This window comes from Hyla sarda, chromosome 8 (genome assembly GCF_029499605.1).
Source record: "Hyla sarda isolate aHylSar1 chromosome 8, aHylSar1.hap1, whole genome shotgun sequence".
Classification (NCBI taxonomy): Eukaryota; Metazoa; Chordata; class Amphibia; order Anura; family Hylidae; genus Hyla; species Hyla sarda.
In genome coordinates, this window is record NC_079196.1 from 187226873 (window position 1) to 187246271 (window position 19399).

General features: G+C 40.7%; 1 protein-coding gene across 1 annotated transcript in view; it reads left to right on the forward strand.

Moving 5' to 3' along the window:
- The first annotated feature begins 2323 nt into the window (after positions 1-2323).
- The window catches only part of NPTX2 (neuronal pentraxin 2), a 37080-nt gene continuing 20004 nt past the window's right edge, over positions 2324-19399 (forward strand). The window contains exons 1-2 of the mRNA XM_056537174.1: positions 2324-3407; positions 7631-7847. Of these exons, the coding sequence (XP_056393149.1) occupies positions 2985-3407; positions 7631-7847 (640 nt within the window). The 5' untranslated portion in view covers positions 2324-2984. The remainder of the gene's footprint in view (positions 3408-7630; positions 7848-19399) is intronic.

A 19399-nucleotide genomic window follows, 5' to 3' on the forward strand; every position in this document is an offset into this window, starting at 1 on the left:
AGCTCCGCCCCCTAGTGATGACATAATTAGGGGCGGAGCTACAGACGGGAGTCAGGCTAGTAAGGCTCTGTGAGGCTCTGTTCACATTGTCCGTTTTGTATAATATGAACAGACCCTTCTGGCATTGTCTTCCCAGATAGAGAGACTCCAGCTGTTGCTAAACTACAACTCCCAGCATGCCCAGACAGCCATATTTCCGAGAATATTCCAAGACGGGGAAGGTGTCGCGGCAGCACCCCTGGACCTCATATCACGCTACATGGTGTTGTACCCGGAGTACAACACCAAAAGGTGAGCAGAATTGTCTCCCCTTGTACTACACTCACGGTTGCTAGGAGTTACGGGACATTGTCGCGCTCTTTCTCTTTCCTTTTTTTTCTATAGTTACTATACATCTGGAAAAAGGGGCCGTGGACACCAAAAAGGGGCGTGTTCGACATTTTTACAAAAAAATAAAAACATATTTACTAAGGTTTCCACAGAAAATGTGGTGGATTTGAGCTGAGGAAAACCCTACAGATCAGAGCAGGTGTAAAAATAAGCAAAATGTAGGGAGACCTTTGTAAATACTGTGGGGGGGGGGGGGGGGGGGGGGGGGAATTGTAGGGAATTAGAAACCTTTACTCCACTGTTAGTAAATCAGGGCCACCCTCTTTTGTTGTAGTCTAGAGTTTAGAAATATTCTATATGAAGAAAGTTGCACATTTTGATGCTGAAAATGACTGCACCAAACCATTGTGACAAAAATGGAGAAAAATACAACACTCCAAACACAATAAATCTCACCCCCCCCCCCCATACCGTACATTTATACAATGAGCACACATATTGCAAATTCAAACACACATAGAACCTGTACACTTATACAATCATACACTGCATATAGATACTGTGCATTTAAACAACCACACACCTGATATTACATTTAAACAGTCTTACACTATATATTCACACACGCATACCATCATAGCACTGCTGCGCACACACACACACACACACTATCATGGCTCTGCTGCACACACACACACACACACTATCATGACTCTGCTGCACACACACACACACACACACACACACACTATCATGGCTCTGCTGCACACACACACACACACACTATCATGACTCTGCTGCACACACACACACTATCATGGCTCTGCTGCACACACACACACACACACACATACTATCATGGCTCTGCTGCACACACACACACACACACCATCATGGCTATGCTGCACACACACACACACACTATTATGGCTCTGCTGCACACACACACACACACACATACTATCATGGCTCTGCTGCACACACACACACACTATCATGACTCTGCTGCACACACACACACTATCATGGCTCTGCTGCACACACACACACACACACACACATACTATCATGGCTCTGCTGCACACACACACACACACACCATCATGGCTATGCTGCACACACACACACACACACACACAAACTATTATGGCTCTGCTGCACACACACACACACACATACTATCATGGCTCTGCTGCACACACACACACACACACACACACTATCATGGCTCTGCTGCACACACACACACACACACACACACACATACTATCATAGCTCTGCTGCACACACACACACACACACCATCATGGCTATGCTGCACACACACACACACACACTATTATGGCTCTGCTGCACACACACACACACACACATACTATCATGGCTCTGCTGCACACACACACACACACACACACACACACACACTATCATGGCTATGCTGCACACACACACACACACACATACTATCATGGCTCTGCTGCACGCACACACACTATCATGGCTCTGCTGCACACACACACACTATCATGGATCTGCTGCACGCACGCACGCACGCACACACACACACACTATCATGGCTCTGCTGCACGCACACACACACTATCATGGCTCTGCTGCACACACGCACGCGCACACACACACACACACACACTATTATGGCTCTGCTGCACACACACACACACACACACACTATCATGGCTCTGCTGCACACACACACACAAACACACACTATCATGGCTCTGCTGCACACACAATATTAGGTATTAAAAGAACATGAACATATTGCACTTGGCTCCTCAATGCACCAACAGCTTCTTGTAACACATGTGACACAGCTGAAGTACAGCAAAGTCTTCCCACTATACCCAGTAGTGTCTCATACTTTCACACCCACCATACACTACTGTCACCTTCCATTCCTGTGTACACACGTAGGATGAGATGACGTTTCGGCAGGAGAGATGCTGCCATCCAGGACACGCCTGCTGCTGCTACTGTCCCTTTAAGATGAGGCAAAGCGCTGAGCTGGTACAGCAGAGAGAAGAACATCATCGAACAGAGAGGAGACAGCTGAAGTACAGAGGATCCGATCACTATACAGAGGCTCTCCTGATCACTATCCTTATACAGAGGATCCGATCACTATACAGAGGCTCTCCTGATCACTATCCTTATACAGAGGATCCGATCACTATACAGAGACTATCCTTATACAGAGGATCCGACCCCTCTCACTATACAGAGTTCTCCTGGACACTATCACAATCCCTATAGAGAGTTTTTTCCGATCCTCCTCGCTATACAGAGCCTTTCCTGGATCCTCACCTGATCACTATCCTTGTACAGATCCTCACCTGATCACTATCCTTGTACAGATCCTCAGCTGATCACTATCCTTGTACAGATCCTCAGCTGATCACTTTCCTTTTACAGATCCTCAGCTGATCACTTTCCTTGTACAGATCCTCAGCTGATCACTATCCTGGAGTAAGTTCAGACAGTCTCAGAACACAAGACTTGCTCCAACTAGACTCAGACAACTTTCCCGATCCCTCCCAGAGAGAAGACGTCTTGGATCTAGTCGCTCTGCTCGGGACGATCTCACCATACACACCAAGCCGTCCCCCCTGTTGTGTGGAGCCCTGGTGGTCGGCATGATCGTCCTGCTAACTGGGATTATTTGCATACTGGCTTATGCCTCAGGGAATACCATAAAGACCCAGGAGAAGGGTGGTGAGCGCTTTGTGTGCACTGCCCTGCCCCCTGATGCCACCCCAGGCTGCCCCATGCCAGGCTTCACCCCAGAAGAGGAGCTCAGGAGCACAGTCATCCAGCTCCGGGAGACCATCCTGCAGCAGAAGGAGACCATAGGCAACCAGAAGGAGACCATCCGGGAGCTGACCGCCAAGCTGAACCGCTGCGAGAGCCTGGCAGAGGATGGCAAGCATGGGTCCTGGAAGAAAGTGGCCGGGAAAGGGAAGGACACTATGGGGGATCTGCCCAGGGATCCCAGCCAGGTGATAGACCAGCTCAGCCGGACCATGCAGACCCTGAAGGACAGGCTGGAGAACCTGGAGGTAAGGGGGATGGGGCACAGTGTATCTGGTGTGTGCCCAGTGCCTGGCATGGACCCCCTGCCCGGATATCACTGGACACATGATGTAATGCTCGGCTCCATTCATGAATAGTGTAAGGGAGGGGGATGGAGATCGGAAGTGAAGGCACTGAGCTAGTGAAGTCCTGGAGTGTACACTCACTGAGTGCTGGAGCTTCAGCACCATGGACAGCACTAGAGGGAACCGGCTGGGCACAGGGCAGGACAGGGCTGCCATTATATACGGCTCCTATATTTATTTATACACTATATGGAGGGAGCTGAAGGGAGAAATGAAATGTGTATTTTGTGTACGGTATGAGTTCATAATATTTATAATAACCATAAGAATATTAATAGAAAGAAGCGAAAGAAGGTCCTATAGAACCATAACTAAGAACAATTCATGAACACATGACCGATCATTGACAAATCTCTATAGCAGACTGCAGCTCTGTATCCATCTATCTATCATATCTATCTATCTATCTATCTATCATATCTATCTAAAATCTATTTATTATCTATCTATATGTCTATCTGTCTAACATCTATCTATCTCTTATATCTATATATTTATTATCAATCTATATATCTATCTATCTGTTAACATCTATTTCATATCTATCTATCTATCTCTATCTATCTATCTAACAACTATTTAATATCTATCTATCACTCATATCTATCTAACATCTACTTAATATCCTATCTATCTATCTATCTATCTATCTATTTATCTATCTATCACTCATATCTATCTATATGTCTATCTATCTATCTATCATCTATGCTTATAAAGATACAGTCCATCAATGTCAATTGGAAAGGGGAGAAATCTATCAATCTATCCATCAAACTAGCTATTTATGGTTTATCTGGACATCTCATATCTATCTACAGAAAGAAATGTCTATCTATCTATTTCATGTCTATGCACCTTCCTATATCTTTTCTATATATACGCATTGTATGATACTAACAGATGTAAATCCACATTAACCTGTATGATTACTAACACTTTCCATTACTTTATTATCATTTTCCCTATAAAATTATCATTACCCTATAAAATCAGAAAACACAATTCAAAACTGCTCATTCTGAGGTCTGATCACAACTCAACAGAAGACAGACAGACAGATAGACAGACAGACAGATAGATAGATAGATAGACAGACAGATAGATAGGAGATAGATAACACATAACATATGATCAGCGGATGCAGCTCTTCAGCACTATGGACCTCATTCATTTCCTATACATAGAATCTGAATGTTACTGTGGGTATTTCTGATCTGTAGTATGCTGTATGAGGGCCGTGTGCTATAAGAAATAACTGCATATATCCATTAACCCATTAGGAATGACTTGTTTTAGATTCATTTTATTATATGCAAAACATTTGCTATTTCTTTTTGAAGTCATTGCTTCTAATCATTCTATGTATAGTACTATTGTACTATATACCTGTTCATTGTTGTACAATAAATACTATAGTTCTTTACTGCTATCCTTTTCATTGTTGTAAAATACTATAGTTCTTTACTGCTATCCTTTTCATTGTTGTGCAATACTATAGTTCTTTACTGCTATCCTTTTCATTGTTGTAAAATACTATAGTTCTTTACTGCTATCCTTTTCATTGTTGTGCAATACTATAGTTCTTTACTGCTATCCTTTTCATTGTCGTACAATACTATAGTTCTTTACTGCTATCCTTTTCATTGTTGTGCAATACTATAGTTCTTTACTGCTATCCTTTTCATTGTTTACTGCTATTCTTTTCATTGTTGTGCAATACTATAACTCTTTACTGCTATCCTTTTCATTGTCGTGTAATACTATAGTTATTTACTGCTATCCTTTTCATTGTCGTACAATACTATAGTTCTTTACTGCTATCCTTTTCATTGTTGTGCAATACTGTAGTTCTTTACTGCTATCCTTTTCATTGTTGTGCAATACTGTAGTTCTTTGCTGCTATCCTTTTCATTGTTGTACAATACTATAGTTCTTTACTGCTATCCTTTTCATTGTTGTGTAATACTATAACTCTTTACTACTATCCTTTTCATTGTTGTGCAATACTATAGTTCTTTACTGCTATTCTTTTCATTGTTGTGCAATACTATAGTTCTTTACTGCTATCCTTTTCATTGACTATAGTTCTTTACTACTATCCTTTTCATTGTCGTGCAATACTATAGTTTTTTACTACTATCCTTTTCATTGATGTGCAATACTATAGTTCTTTACTGCTATCCTTTTCATTGTCGTACAATACCATAGTTCTTTACTGCTACCCTTTTCATTGTTGTGCAATACTATAGTTCTTTACTGCTATCCTTTTCATTGTTGTGCAATACTATAGTTCTTTATTGCTATCCTTTTCATTGTCGTACAATACTGTAGTTCTTTACTGCTATCCTTTTCATTGTCGTGCAATACTATAACTCTTTACTGCTATCCTTTTCATCGCTGCTCCATATCGACCAGGATAGCCATTTCAAAGAACAGGAACCCTAAACTAGGTCTTTGCATGACATCTGAATTTTATCCTGCATATCACTTTAAGCATTATGTCATTGTAGGCAAATGGCGACCAATGGCTGCCTATGCACCCGGCGCTGTTACACGTTGATTCATTAAAAATGTGACTCTCGAGCAGCGTTTCCCAACCAGTGCACCTCCAGCTGTTGCAAAACCACAACACCCAGCATGCCCGGACAGCCGAAGGCTGTCCGGGCATGCTGGGAGTTGTAGTTTTGCAACAGCTGGAGGCGCACTGGTTGGGAAACGCTGCTCCAGAACATAAGATCTTGATCAATTTTGCTTCTTTCAAAGCCACAGATGAAGCTGAGGGCAGCCCGGGATAATATCACGCCGTGTTGTGTACTCATTATTTTAATGACGCTTGTTACTCTATGGGGTATACTGAAATTCCCATGGAGTGGCATAGCTATTTCAAAATGCCTTCTAGAATTAGAAGAACATTCTAATCCTTGGCACATTTACACATGCAGGAATGTGAGGCAACAGCGTGCACACCTGTCAAGTGTATGTAGCAGAGCTGTATTCGTCACTTTACAGGTTGATCTAATTTTCTAATGCACTTTCTGTATCCATTCTGTATATAAATAACAATATTTAACCTTCATGGTTTACTACCAGGTAATACCACCTGTCCTATGTATGCCAGGCTCACACATCAGGCTGTGTTCACACATTCAGGTTTTTAATTGCAGTTCTTAAATACAATGCCAGGAGCAGATCATAAATAAAATCCATATATAAAGGCACAAAGAAAGACTGAGATTTCTCCTCCTTTTAAATCCATTCCTAGCATTTTCTTCAATCATTGCAATTAAAAACCTGAATGTGTGAACAGAGCCTTAGGGTACGTTCACACGCCCGGATTTTTTTAGCGGGTTTTCCGCTGCGTACTTAAAAGTGGCCAGGCTCTTCTCAGCCGTCTGCAGCAGATTTTCTGCGGCGGAATTTACGCTGCAGAAAATCCGCCACAGTCCCTACTGACTTCAATGGGGCCTGCGACGGATTTTCCGCAGTGTACATTCCGCCGCAGAAAATCGGCTGCGGACAGCCGAGAAGAGCCCAGCCACTTTCAAATACGCAGCGGAAAACCTGCTAAAAAATCCACGTGTGTGTGTGAACGTACCCTAAGAGCCATTTACCCACGTGACATCAGATTTCCATTCCTTGGAAGTAGACAAGGAAGGATTTTATGGTATGACTGCAAGCAGAGATCTTGATATAGTGGAGTAGAAAGTCTATTGGAAAATTGTATCTATTTTCATCATAGAAAAAATAATATTTTGTTTCGCTTCTTTAAAATTATGCATGAGGATAACAAACTGCATTGCTGCATCAGCTCTGCTACATCATTATCTCCATAATGAGGACAACACCATGGTTGGATAACTAAATAAAAAAATAAGATAATCAGATAAGGTAATAAAATAATTAAAATACGTATTTATTTATTAATATATTTATGATTTACGGTATTAATTTTTTGCCATGCAATGGAAAACATATTTTTTTTTGTGTTCATTTTGGCATCTAAAGGGTCAAGCATTTGCCTGCATTGGGAATGCCAAGAACCCACTGCAGGGAGAATTGGAAATTTGGAGACCTAATGTATCCTCCAGATGCCTAATTGATTTGTATTTTTCTTTTTCAAGCATCAACTGAGATCCAATGTGTCTTACTCGGCTCTGCCTAGTGATCTTCGAGAGACGCTCCAGAGGAGGCTGGGGGACCTGGAGCATCAGCTTTTAAACAAAGTGGCAGAACTAGAAGATGAGAAGTCCTTGCTTCATAATGAGAGCGCAGCGCACAGGCAAAGGACCGAGTCTGCGCTCCACGCTCTCCTGGAAAGAGTCAGTGAACTGGAGAAAGGTAATTCCCTATTTATGTAAACGGTCTCGGTGAGGAGGGGATTGTGGAGACAGATTTTTTTTTTTGGAAGATTTTTTGATGAATTTGATACATTGTGACTTACCATAGAAATCATTGAAGAACAACATTTAATTGATAGATATACTGTATGGGACATATAGACAGACAGACAAATAGACAGATAGTAAGATATGAGGAAAGATACATATGAAGATAGATAGATGGATATGAGAAAGACATGAAGATATATAGATATGTAGTTGGACAGATTATAGACAGATAGGAGATAAATAGATAGATAAGAGAGATAGATAGATAGATAGACATGAGGATAGGTATGAAGATAGATAGATAGATATATATGAAGATAGATAAACATGAGGATAGACATGAGGATAGATATGAAGATAGATAGATAGATATGAAGATAGATAAACATGAGGATAGATATGAAGATAGATATGAAGATAGATTGATAGATATGAAGATAGATAGTCATGCGGATAGATATGAAGATAGATAGATAGATAGATAGATAGGTAGATAAATAGATATGTAGATGGATAGATTATAGAGAGATAGGAGGGAGATAGATAGATAGATAGATAGAGATGAAGATAGATAGTCGTGAGGATAGATATGAAGATAGATATGAAGATATATGGATAGATATGTAGATGGATAGATTATAGACAGATAGGAGATAAATAGATAGATAGATATGAAGATAGATAGTCATGAGGATAGATATGAAGATATATGGATAGATATGTAGATGGATAGATTATAGACAGATAGGAGATAAATAGATAGATAGACATGAAGATAGATAGTCATGAGGATAGATATGAAGATAGATATGAACATATATGGATAGATATGTAGATGGATAGATTATAGACAGATAGGAGATAAATAGATAGATAGATAGATAGATAGATATAAAGATAGATAGTTAAGAGGATAGATATGCTTGACAAAGGCTAGATTGTAGCCGAAACGTTGCATTGCTGATGACCTAAATAAAGACCACAGCCTTTTTGCATATGGGAGTCCACATACTTTTTGCTGTGACCTATACCATATGTATGAAGATAGATGGATAGATATGTAGATGGATAGATTGCAGACAGATATGAGATAAATAGCTATATATGAGAATAGATGGATATATGAGTTGGATAGATAGATGATAAATAAAGACATGAGCTGGATACCTAATAGATAGATGGATACAGTTCAGAAGAGGAGCAGCACATTCAGGGTAAAGCAAGGTGGACAGTGCAGGCTGAATGGAGTCCCAGGACCTGATAGTGTCCACAGCAGACAAAGCAGCAGCACTCACGTATAGCATTCAATTGTGTGGCTTTTATTTACCAAATGCAGTAAACAGCAACATTTTGGCCACACTTGACAATGACCTTGTGAGATAGCGGATACGTCGCTGTTTACTGCATTCTGGTGAATAAAAGCCACACATTTGAATTTTATCCATGAGTGCTGCTGCTTTTTCTACTGTAGATAGATAGATAGATAGATAGATAGATAAGAAGCTGTATAGTTAATTAGATATTATAGATATGATATAAGTAGATAGATGTGAGATGGGGAAGATAGATAGATGAATAGATATGAGATAGATAGATATGAGATGGGGAAGATAGATAGATAGATAGATAGATAGATAGATAGATATGAGATAGATAGATAGATAGATAGATATGAGATGGTGAAGATAGATAGATATGAGATAGATAGATAGATAGATTGATAGATAGAAATGAGATAGATAGATATATTTGAGATACATAGATAGATAGATATGAGTTAGATAGATATGATATAGATATGAGAGATAGATAGATAGATAGATAGATATGAGATAGATAGATAGATATGAGATAGATAGATATGAGATAGATAGATTGATGGATGGATAGATTGATAGATATGAGAGATAGATAGATAGATAGATGTGAGAGATAGATAGATATGACATAGATATGAGATAGATAGGTAGGTAGATAAATATGAGATAGATAGATAGATATGAGATAGATAGATAGATATGAGATAGATAGATATGAGATAGATAGATAGATAGATATGAGATAGATAGGTAGATGGATAGATGGATAGATAAATATGAGATAGATAGATATGAAATAGATAGATAGATAGATAGATAGATATGATATAGATAGAGATAAATATGAATTGGATAGACAGATAAGTATATATTTGAGAGAAGGAAAGAGACAGAAAGATTTTTCTAAAAGCTATCCATACTGCTTTCAGGATATCACAGAGACATTTTATCTTTCAATGTTAGAGATACAGGCCACATTGAAGGTCTTGTAAACCTTAAAAAATGTCACAGTATTTTATTAATAGGTCATAAAACCTGTAACTACTGGCTGTAAAAGATGGAGCTGCAGTGAAGTGTGTTTAGATGACAGAGCTCGTAGCATTGTGTGAACAGAGCCCCAGGTCATGAATTCAGGAATAAGTTTCCTGGACATGTCAATCCTCAAGGACCAGACAAGCAAATATTGCCACAGGCACTTTATGTAGTCTGAGCTGTGTAATGAGAATTGTTGAGGGGCTGTGTGCATCCCATACTAATATATATATATATATATATATATATATATATATATATATATATATACCTAGTATACTGCGATATTATACCTGTGAAGCTGTAATATTATGTATAATAATGGTATAGCTGTATAGTGATAGTAATACCACTTCCTCCCACTCGTATGTCACTATAAATTTAAAGCGGTAATCCAGATTTATCAAATGATTATGATTCTCTAATGATAAGGTTTATTCACTTACAGGGAAAGTGTCATCAGGAAATGACCTATTGTGTAAATCGAGTTTTTGTGTTAATCAAAAACATATTTTCAAGAATTTTCAGTGATGTATTTCCCCTATTTTCATTCTACCATCTACAGCAGTGGTCTTCAACCTGCAGACCTCCAGATGTTGCAAAACTACAACTCCCAGCATGCCCGGACAGCCATCGGCTGTCCGGGCATGCTGGGAGTTGTAGTTTTGAAACATCTGGAGGTCCGCAGGTTGAAGACCACTGATCTACAGTATATTATAAAATAATCCTAAAAAAATCTTGCAGTTTTCACTCTGACCACGAGGCCTAAAGATCCGCTGAGACTTCCTGCTCTGTCTGTGATAATGAAGAGGCTGCTAGAAAGTGATCAGTACAGAATTACAGTGAAAGGTGGCAGCAGTATATAGAGAAGACAACAGCAGCACTAACTGGTCAGACTATGTAGGGACCCCCCCCCCCCCCCCCCCCAACTCATAAAATCCAGTTGTTTTCTTATTCATACATTTCCTGGAGAAATAGCAGAGGAATAAAGGAATATACGTATTTATAAAAACGGAGGAGATTATCGGGTCCTTTTTTACACTGAAGGTTGATGTAGAATGACTGCATAGCATGTTATAAATCACACAATAATTTAGTATATACTAGGAGATCTACTACTGCTGCTGCAGCATATATAGTTACATAGCTGGGTAATAAAAGACAGGGGTCCGTCAAGTCTAACCTATCACCCTGCTGAGGTGGTCCAGAAAGAGGCAAAAACCCGTATGAGGTAAATGAAAACTGCCTAAATTAGGTAAAATCTTTTCCAAATATGATAATCAGAATAAAACCTTGGATACATGTCCTACCTCCAGAAATTTAGTAACTCCTAATAATTTTTATACAATACTAGCTGAGTACCCGGCGTCACCCGTTTTTTTCCTTCCTAATGCTTGTTGGGAAGGAAAATCAACAAAGGAGGAAGCTTTTGACTTCATATCCCATCCTCATATATTGTTGTCATATCCCAACCCCATATCCTGTCCCCATATCCCGTCCTCATATCTCGACCTCATATCCCGTCCTTATATCCTGATTTCATATCCCGCCCTTATATCCCATCCTTATATCTCGATCTCATATCCCGTCCTCATATCCCAACCTCCTATCCCGACCTCCTATCTCGTCATCATATCTTGACCTCATATGCCGTCATCATATCCCGTCCTCCTATCCTGTCCTAATATCCCGACCTCCTATCCCAACCTCCTATCCCGACCTCATATCCCGTCCTCATATCCCAACCTCATAGCCCAACCCCATATCTCGTCCCCATATCCCGTTCCCATATCCCGACCTCATATCCCATCCTCATTTCTCGACCTCATATCCTGACCTCCTATCCCGTCATCATATCTTGACCTCATATGCTGTCCTCATATCCCGACCTTATATCCCATCCTCGTATCCCGCCATCATATTCCGTCCTCATATCTTGACCTCCTATCCCGTCCTCCTATATCGACCTCCTATCCGGTCCTCATATCCCAACCTCATATCCTGTCCTCATATCCCATCCTCATATCCTGTCCTCATATCCCATCCTCATATACTGTCCTCATATCCCGACCTCATATCCTGTCCTCACATCCTATCCTCATATCCCGACCTTATATTCTGTCCTCATATGCTGTCCTCATATCCCGTCCTTATGTCCCATCCTCATATCCTGTCCTCAGAAGGGACTGATTTGTGATGAAGATATTGTACTCAAAATAGAAGGGGACGTGGCTTTGTTGGACTGGGCGTGATTTGCAAGCCAGACCGATGCACAAAAAGGGTAGATAATAAAAGGGATGGGGCTTAAAAAGTGGGTGTGTCTTTGTGAGATGGGGTGTGGCTTGCAAGCTGGACTGACACATTCACCAGGAGATGCGGAGCTTGTGGAATAAGGTACTGGAAGTCCCATATACTTGCATGGTACTTGAAACAAAAACCCATCTTTTATATAAGGGTGTAGGTAAGGGTTAATTTAACTAGCATATATTTTTATTTGACATATATGTAATATGTGTACCAGGTATTATTGAAATATCTCCAGCCGTACGGATGTTATGTGGGAACACACATTTCCCATAGATTTGCATGGGACTTTAAACAAGAACCCCGACCCTCACAAATGGGGGAAGTTAAGGGTTAAATTAACTATCCTATATTTTAAGCGGACATATAAGTAACATGTGGCCAAGTATTCTCGAAATATCTCCAGCCGTTTGGAAGTTATGCAGGAACATATATTTCCCATAGACTTGTATGGGCTTTAAAGAAAAACCCCGACCCTGGCAAATAGGGGTGAGTAAGGGTTAAATTACTTATCCTGTTTGTTGTTGACATATAAGTAACATGTGTGCCAAGTTTCATGTTAATATCTTCAGCGGTCTGGACGTGACAGTCAGGGAGCAGATTTCCTGGAATATATATTCCTCTTTCTCTCTATAGTATGATTGGGTCTCCCAATATGGATATTGTCTGTTTTCCTCCACTCAGGAGTTAAATTCCTGCCTCCAATCCCTACATTAGTATTATGTATTCTCTGGTCCCTAGGCTGCTGATTAGAACACCATATATTGGCACCCCCCCCCCCCCCCCCCTCGACCAGCTTTATCAAGGGTCAAGGTGCTAATGGTTCAAATCTCCATGCCGGGGATTTAAATGTCCTCTGTTTGTAGGAACCAAATTATGATGTGGCATGATTTCACTGGTCGGGGAATGATGACAAAATTCAAACAGAGGACATTTAAACCCCCGGCGTGGAGATTTGAACCATCAGCACCTCGACCCTTGACAAAGCCGGTCACGGACGGTGAAACATCAGGGGGGGGGGGGGGGGTGCCAATATATGGCGTTTTAATCAGCAGCCTAGGGACCAGAGAATATATAATACTATTTTAAGGATTGGAGGCAGGAATTTAACTCCTGAGTGGAGGAAAACATAGAAAATCCATATTGGGAGACACAATCATACTATAGAGAGAAAGAGGAATATATATTCCAGGAAATCTGCTCCCTGACTGTGTTCAGAAATTCTGTCTGTGCCAGAATTGAAAAAACCCTGACTAACTCTCCATTTTGTTAAGAAAACCCGAAAAAGGGGCGTGACTGTCGGGAAAAGGGGGTGGGGTCACCGAAAAGGGGCGTGTTCCCGACATTTTCACACAAACCCAACATATTTACTAAGGTTTCCACAGAAAATGTGGTGGATTTCAGCTGAGGAAAACCCTACAGATCAGAGCACGTGTAAAAAAAAGCAAAATGGAGGGAAAGTGGAAAATGGAGGGAAACCTTAGTAAATACCATGGAGAATAAATTGTAGGGAATTAAAACCCACAAAGAAAACTCCACAACACTCTTAGTAAATAAGGGCCAATGTGTCATATAGAAGTACGCACATTATAACTATTTTAGCACATCAGAAGTAGAAAAACAAGCGCTCCATAGGGTAGTAATGTTAGTACCCAGTGTGAGATAAAGAATGAATGACTGCTCACCATGGGTGGTTGTGTAGATTCGTACACAACATTGATAAAGACACAATAAATAGTTGGTTTTCTGCGGCCCTCCGGTAAATAACAACAGGTACAATAAGAAGGAATGGCTTCAATGGAAGGATCCGGCTCACACGGCACTGGCCGACCAGGACACGGTAGGGAAGATACAAATGGACTTTAATAACCAAGATGCAACACGTTTCGCTGCGCATGTGCAGTGAAACGTATTGCATCTTGGTTATTAAAGTCCATTTGAATCCTCCCTACTGTGACCTAGTTGGTCAGCGCAGTGAAACGCATTGCATCTTGGTTATTAAAGTCCATTTGTATCCTCCCTACTGTGTCCTAGTCAGTCAGCGCCATGAAACGCATTGCATCTTGGTTATTATAGTCCATTTGTATCCTCCCTACCGTGTCCTGGTCGGTCAATGTCGTGAAATGCGTTGCATCTTGGTTATTAAAGTCCATTTGTATCCTCCCTACCGTGTCCTGGTCGGTCAGCGCCGTGAAACTCGTTGCATCTTGGTTATTAAAGTCCATTTGTATTCTCCCTACCGTGTCCTGGTCGGTCAGCACTGTGAAACGCATTGCATCTTGGTTATTAAAGTCCATTTGTATCCTCCCTACCGTGTCCTAGTCAGTCAGCACCGTGAAACGCATTGCATCTTGGTTATTAAAGTCCATTTGTATCCTCCCTACCGTGTCCTGGTCGGTCAACACCGTGAAACGCATTGCATCTTGGTTATTAAAGTCCTTTTGTATCCTCCCTACCGTGTCCTGGTCGGTCAGCGCCCTGTGAGCTGGATCCTTCCATTGAAGCCATTCCTTCTTATTGTACCTATTTTAGCACATGGCATTGATGGTACTAACAATGTATCATATACTACTAATACATATACTTTTGCTATTTGCAATATATGTAGTTAACAGAGCTTTGAAGGTATCCTATACTACAATATCTAATAGTGTATTAGTAACATATGTAAATGGACCATATCTGTCTGATTTCACGTTCTACAACCAAAGTGATAGCTCCGGCAAGATGTCATACACTGCTATTGTAGTATGTGAAATGGATATGGACGTGTAGTGTATTACTAATTCTCTTGCCTATGACAGAAAAAGTATGAATAATGCATTAAATGCTACTACTGTAGAAACAGCATAGAGATCTAAAAGTGCTAACAACATATGGTACCACTACTACAGTGTATCAATCCAGTTGCACCAACAAAGTGTCATGTACAATACTACTACAACTAAACGATATACTAAGGGAGCATTCACATCACGATTTTACCATCCTACTTCTTCTAACGATTTTTGACTTTGAAATCGTACAAATCTGCACGCCAAGTCGTATCCATTGACTTCCATTCATTAATGATAGACAACAAATGCATCAGTTTTGATCCGCATCCGATTTTGCCCGATTTAAGATCGGAGGTAAAATCGTGGTTGACCACATTTTTTCGTCCACATACTAAATCTGATCAAAATCATGTCCGATTTTTTTTATTATTGATGTCTATGTAAATCACATGGAATCGTGTGACTGTGCGATTCTATCAGATTAATCACACACGATTTTTTAGTACGCATGCGCAGTAGACTTCAAAACACAGTGGGGGGTATGTATGAAGGATTTTACCCTGTTTTTTTTTTACTGTGATTTGTCTCAAATTTCCTTTTATGTCACTTTTTGCGACAAACAATTGTGCCAAATGGTTTAGAACAAAATCACTGATTTTACTTTGTTAGTCGTGATTTCAGTTACAATGATTCTTTGGTCTGGAATTCATTAATTGCGACTTTTCGATTTGGCGCAAGTTTAGGCGCAAATACCTTCATTTAGGCGCAAATCTACACCATGAATAAAGTGACAGAGAAAATAGCTACAACAATAGAATGTCCCAAAGTCAGATTTATTGCCTGGAATTCTGGGGTCTGCGCCTTTTGTAGGGCTACATTTGTGCCAAAATTACAAACTTGCGTACAACAATTGATAATTTTGGCGCAAATATGCTCCATTTGACGCAAAAAAACATACATAAAATCACACATTGCTACACCATTATTGATACATGTCCCTCAATATACTTAACTTTATTGCCATTGGCATACATATTAATTTTAAAAACAGAATCAGATTTTTATTGAAAATCAGATGGAATTTTCATCTGTACGATTTTTGGATCCGATTTTAAAATCGGAGAGCAAAAATTTTTTTACATACGACTGTATGCGATTTTTTGTAATCCGATTTTGTCCGATTTTACGGTCCGATAATCAGATAGTTAATTTGTGATGTGAACCTAGCCTAATGGTTCTGCAACCTCTGCAGGTTAACTATGTATCCTATTATAATACAATTGAAATAAAATGTATAACAATGTGTTATTTATGACTCCTACAGTATACAGCAGGACAGGGCACCTATGGAGACTATAGACAGCAAGTTGTAGACTGAGTTTTAAAGAAGGGTGTAGAAAGGAGATGATATGTAATGTATCAGGGATTAATATATCATGCAATAAAATAATACAGTGACCCCCCGACCTACGATGGCCCCGACATACGATCATTTCAACATACGATGGCTTCTCAGAGGCCATCGCATGTTGAAGCCAGCATCAACATACGATGCTCTTGTATGTCGGGGCCATCGCATGAACAGCTATCCGACAGCGCAGACTGCTTCAGCTGCCACCGAATAGCCATTTACGGTGCCCCGTGTGGTCCGCTGACGATCACTTACCTGTCCTCGGGGCTCCGGCGCGTCCTCTTCGGGATCCCCTGCATCGTCGGCACTCTCCGTCGTCATCACGTCGCTGCGCACGCCGTCCCGTCATCCAATAGGAGCGGCGTGCGTAGCAACGTGATGGCGGCGACGGAGAGCGAGGATGCCGGGGAAGCAAAGGCCTTGCCGGAGCGTCGGGGACACCCCGGGGACGCGGCGACAGCGATGGAAGGCGATATCCAGGGCAGGGGTGACGAGTGGTGATGGTCCGGAGCGGCGGGGACAAGTGAGTATAACCTCCAATACCAGTGGTCTTCAACCTGCGGACCTCCAGATGTTGCAAAACTACAACTCCCAGAATGCCCGGACAGCCGTTGGCTGTCCGGGCATGCTGGGTGTTGTAGTTTTGCAACATCTGGAGGTCCGCAGGTTGTAGACCACTGTCCTATACTTTACATTGCACGGATCGCTCAACATACGATGGTTTCAACAAACGATGGTCCGTTTGGGACGGATTACCATGGTATGTTGAGGGACCACTGTATATCGTACGATATTGAAGGAGTGTATTTGGTTTGTCAAAACTTACCATGTTGCCAATAGCAACCTTAGCGCTGATTGGTTGCTATTGGCAACGAGGCTAATGGAGTCTGTATAATGATGTATCCTGAGCGCCGGTTGTTGGGATATCTATCTAAAGGTGGTTCTTTGGTATGAGGCAGATAAAAGCATTGCTGCGTTACTTAGTGTACTGTAAAGTGCCTTTGATCTGCTATAATAGTGTATTATGTTTCTGGAAGGAAGACAAATTAGATTTTCCATTTTAAAATAACGTAGAATTCTCAGGAATATTGAAGAACGTTTTAATCGCCATATAACACATTGTAGAGATTAGGAATAAGAAATGTCAGGAGGCAGATAGAAAATGTTTCCGTCTATATGAATATAGGAAGTATAAGCAGGTTTTATATGCACAACATAGCCCCAAAATATGATCAGGGTCCCACGGACAGCCTGTCCTGTCCTGTCCGTGGCACCCTGATCATATTTTGGGGCTATGTTGAATGTATACTTTGGAATACCTACATAAGATGTATGATCGCTGGGGACCCCCGCAATCTGTCATTCCGCACACACCTGCTGGAGGCTCCGAGTGTGAAGAGTGACGACCACGGGACCCGAGTATCGTGACGTCACAACTCTGCCACCGTGTGATGTCATGCCCCGCCCCCTCAATGCAAGTCTATGGGAGGGGGCGTGATGGCTAGTGTTGAGCGGCATAGGCCATATTCGAATTCGCGAATATTCGCGAATATATGGGTGAATATTCGTCATATATTCGCGAATATTCGCATAGTCATTATATTCTCGTTTTATTTTCGCATATGCGAACATTCGCGTATGCGAAAATTAGCATATACAAAATCAACATAAGCAACAATTCGCATATGCGAAAATTAGCATATGTACATTTTCGCATATGCGAATTTTTGCACGCCAGTCTCACACAGTAGTATTAGAGCCTTCTTTACACCACATAAGCTGGAAGCAGAGAGGGGTGATCACTGTGATGTGTACTGTGAAGAAAAAAAAACAAAAAAAAAACAAAAACGAATATTCGTAATTGCGAATATATAGCGCTATATTCGCGAAATTAGCAAATTCGCGAATATCCGATATTCGCGAATAATATTCGAATTGCGAATATTCGCGAGCAACACTAGTGATGGCGCCGGAGATTCTAGCGCAGGGGAGAGCTCATAAAGGTGGGTGCAGGATGACCCCCGCAATCATACCTCTTATCCCTTATCCTTTGAATAGGGGATAAGATGTATTAGGGCTGGAGTACTCCTATTAATTAGTGTTGAGCCGCATAGGCTATATTCGAATTCGCGAATGTTCGCGAATATATGGATGAATATTCGTCATATATTCGCTAAATTCGCATATTCGTAATATTCTCGTTTTATTTTCACATATGTGAAAATTCGCGTATGCGAAAATTAGCATATGCAAAATTAGTGTAAGCGAAGATTAGTATATGTACATTTTCGCATATGCGAAAATTCGCACACCAGTCTCACACAGTAGTATTAGAGCCTTCTTTACACCACACAAGCTGGAAGCAGAGAGGGATGATCACTGTGATGTGTACTGTGAAAAAAAATAACAAAAAAAAACGAATATTCGTATTACGAATATATAGTGCTATATTCGCGAATAAAATTCGAATTGCGAATATTTGCGAACAACACTACTATTAATCCCAAAAGTTTTGGATTTGGGCAAATCAGGATTGTTGCAGAAATATGTAGCAATTAATCAAAAAATCTTTGCTAGTTCATTAAAAGCCAAAGTCTAAAACTAAATCTTGCATTGACCGATTTCCCAGGACTTAGTTGAAGCCCCTGTGGCAGAGATT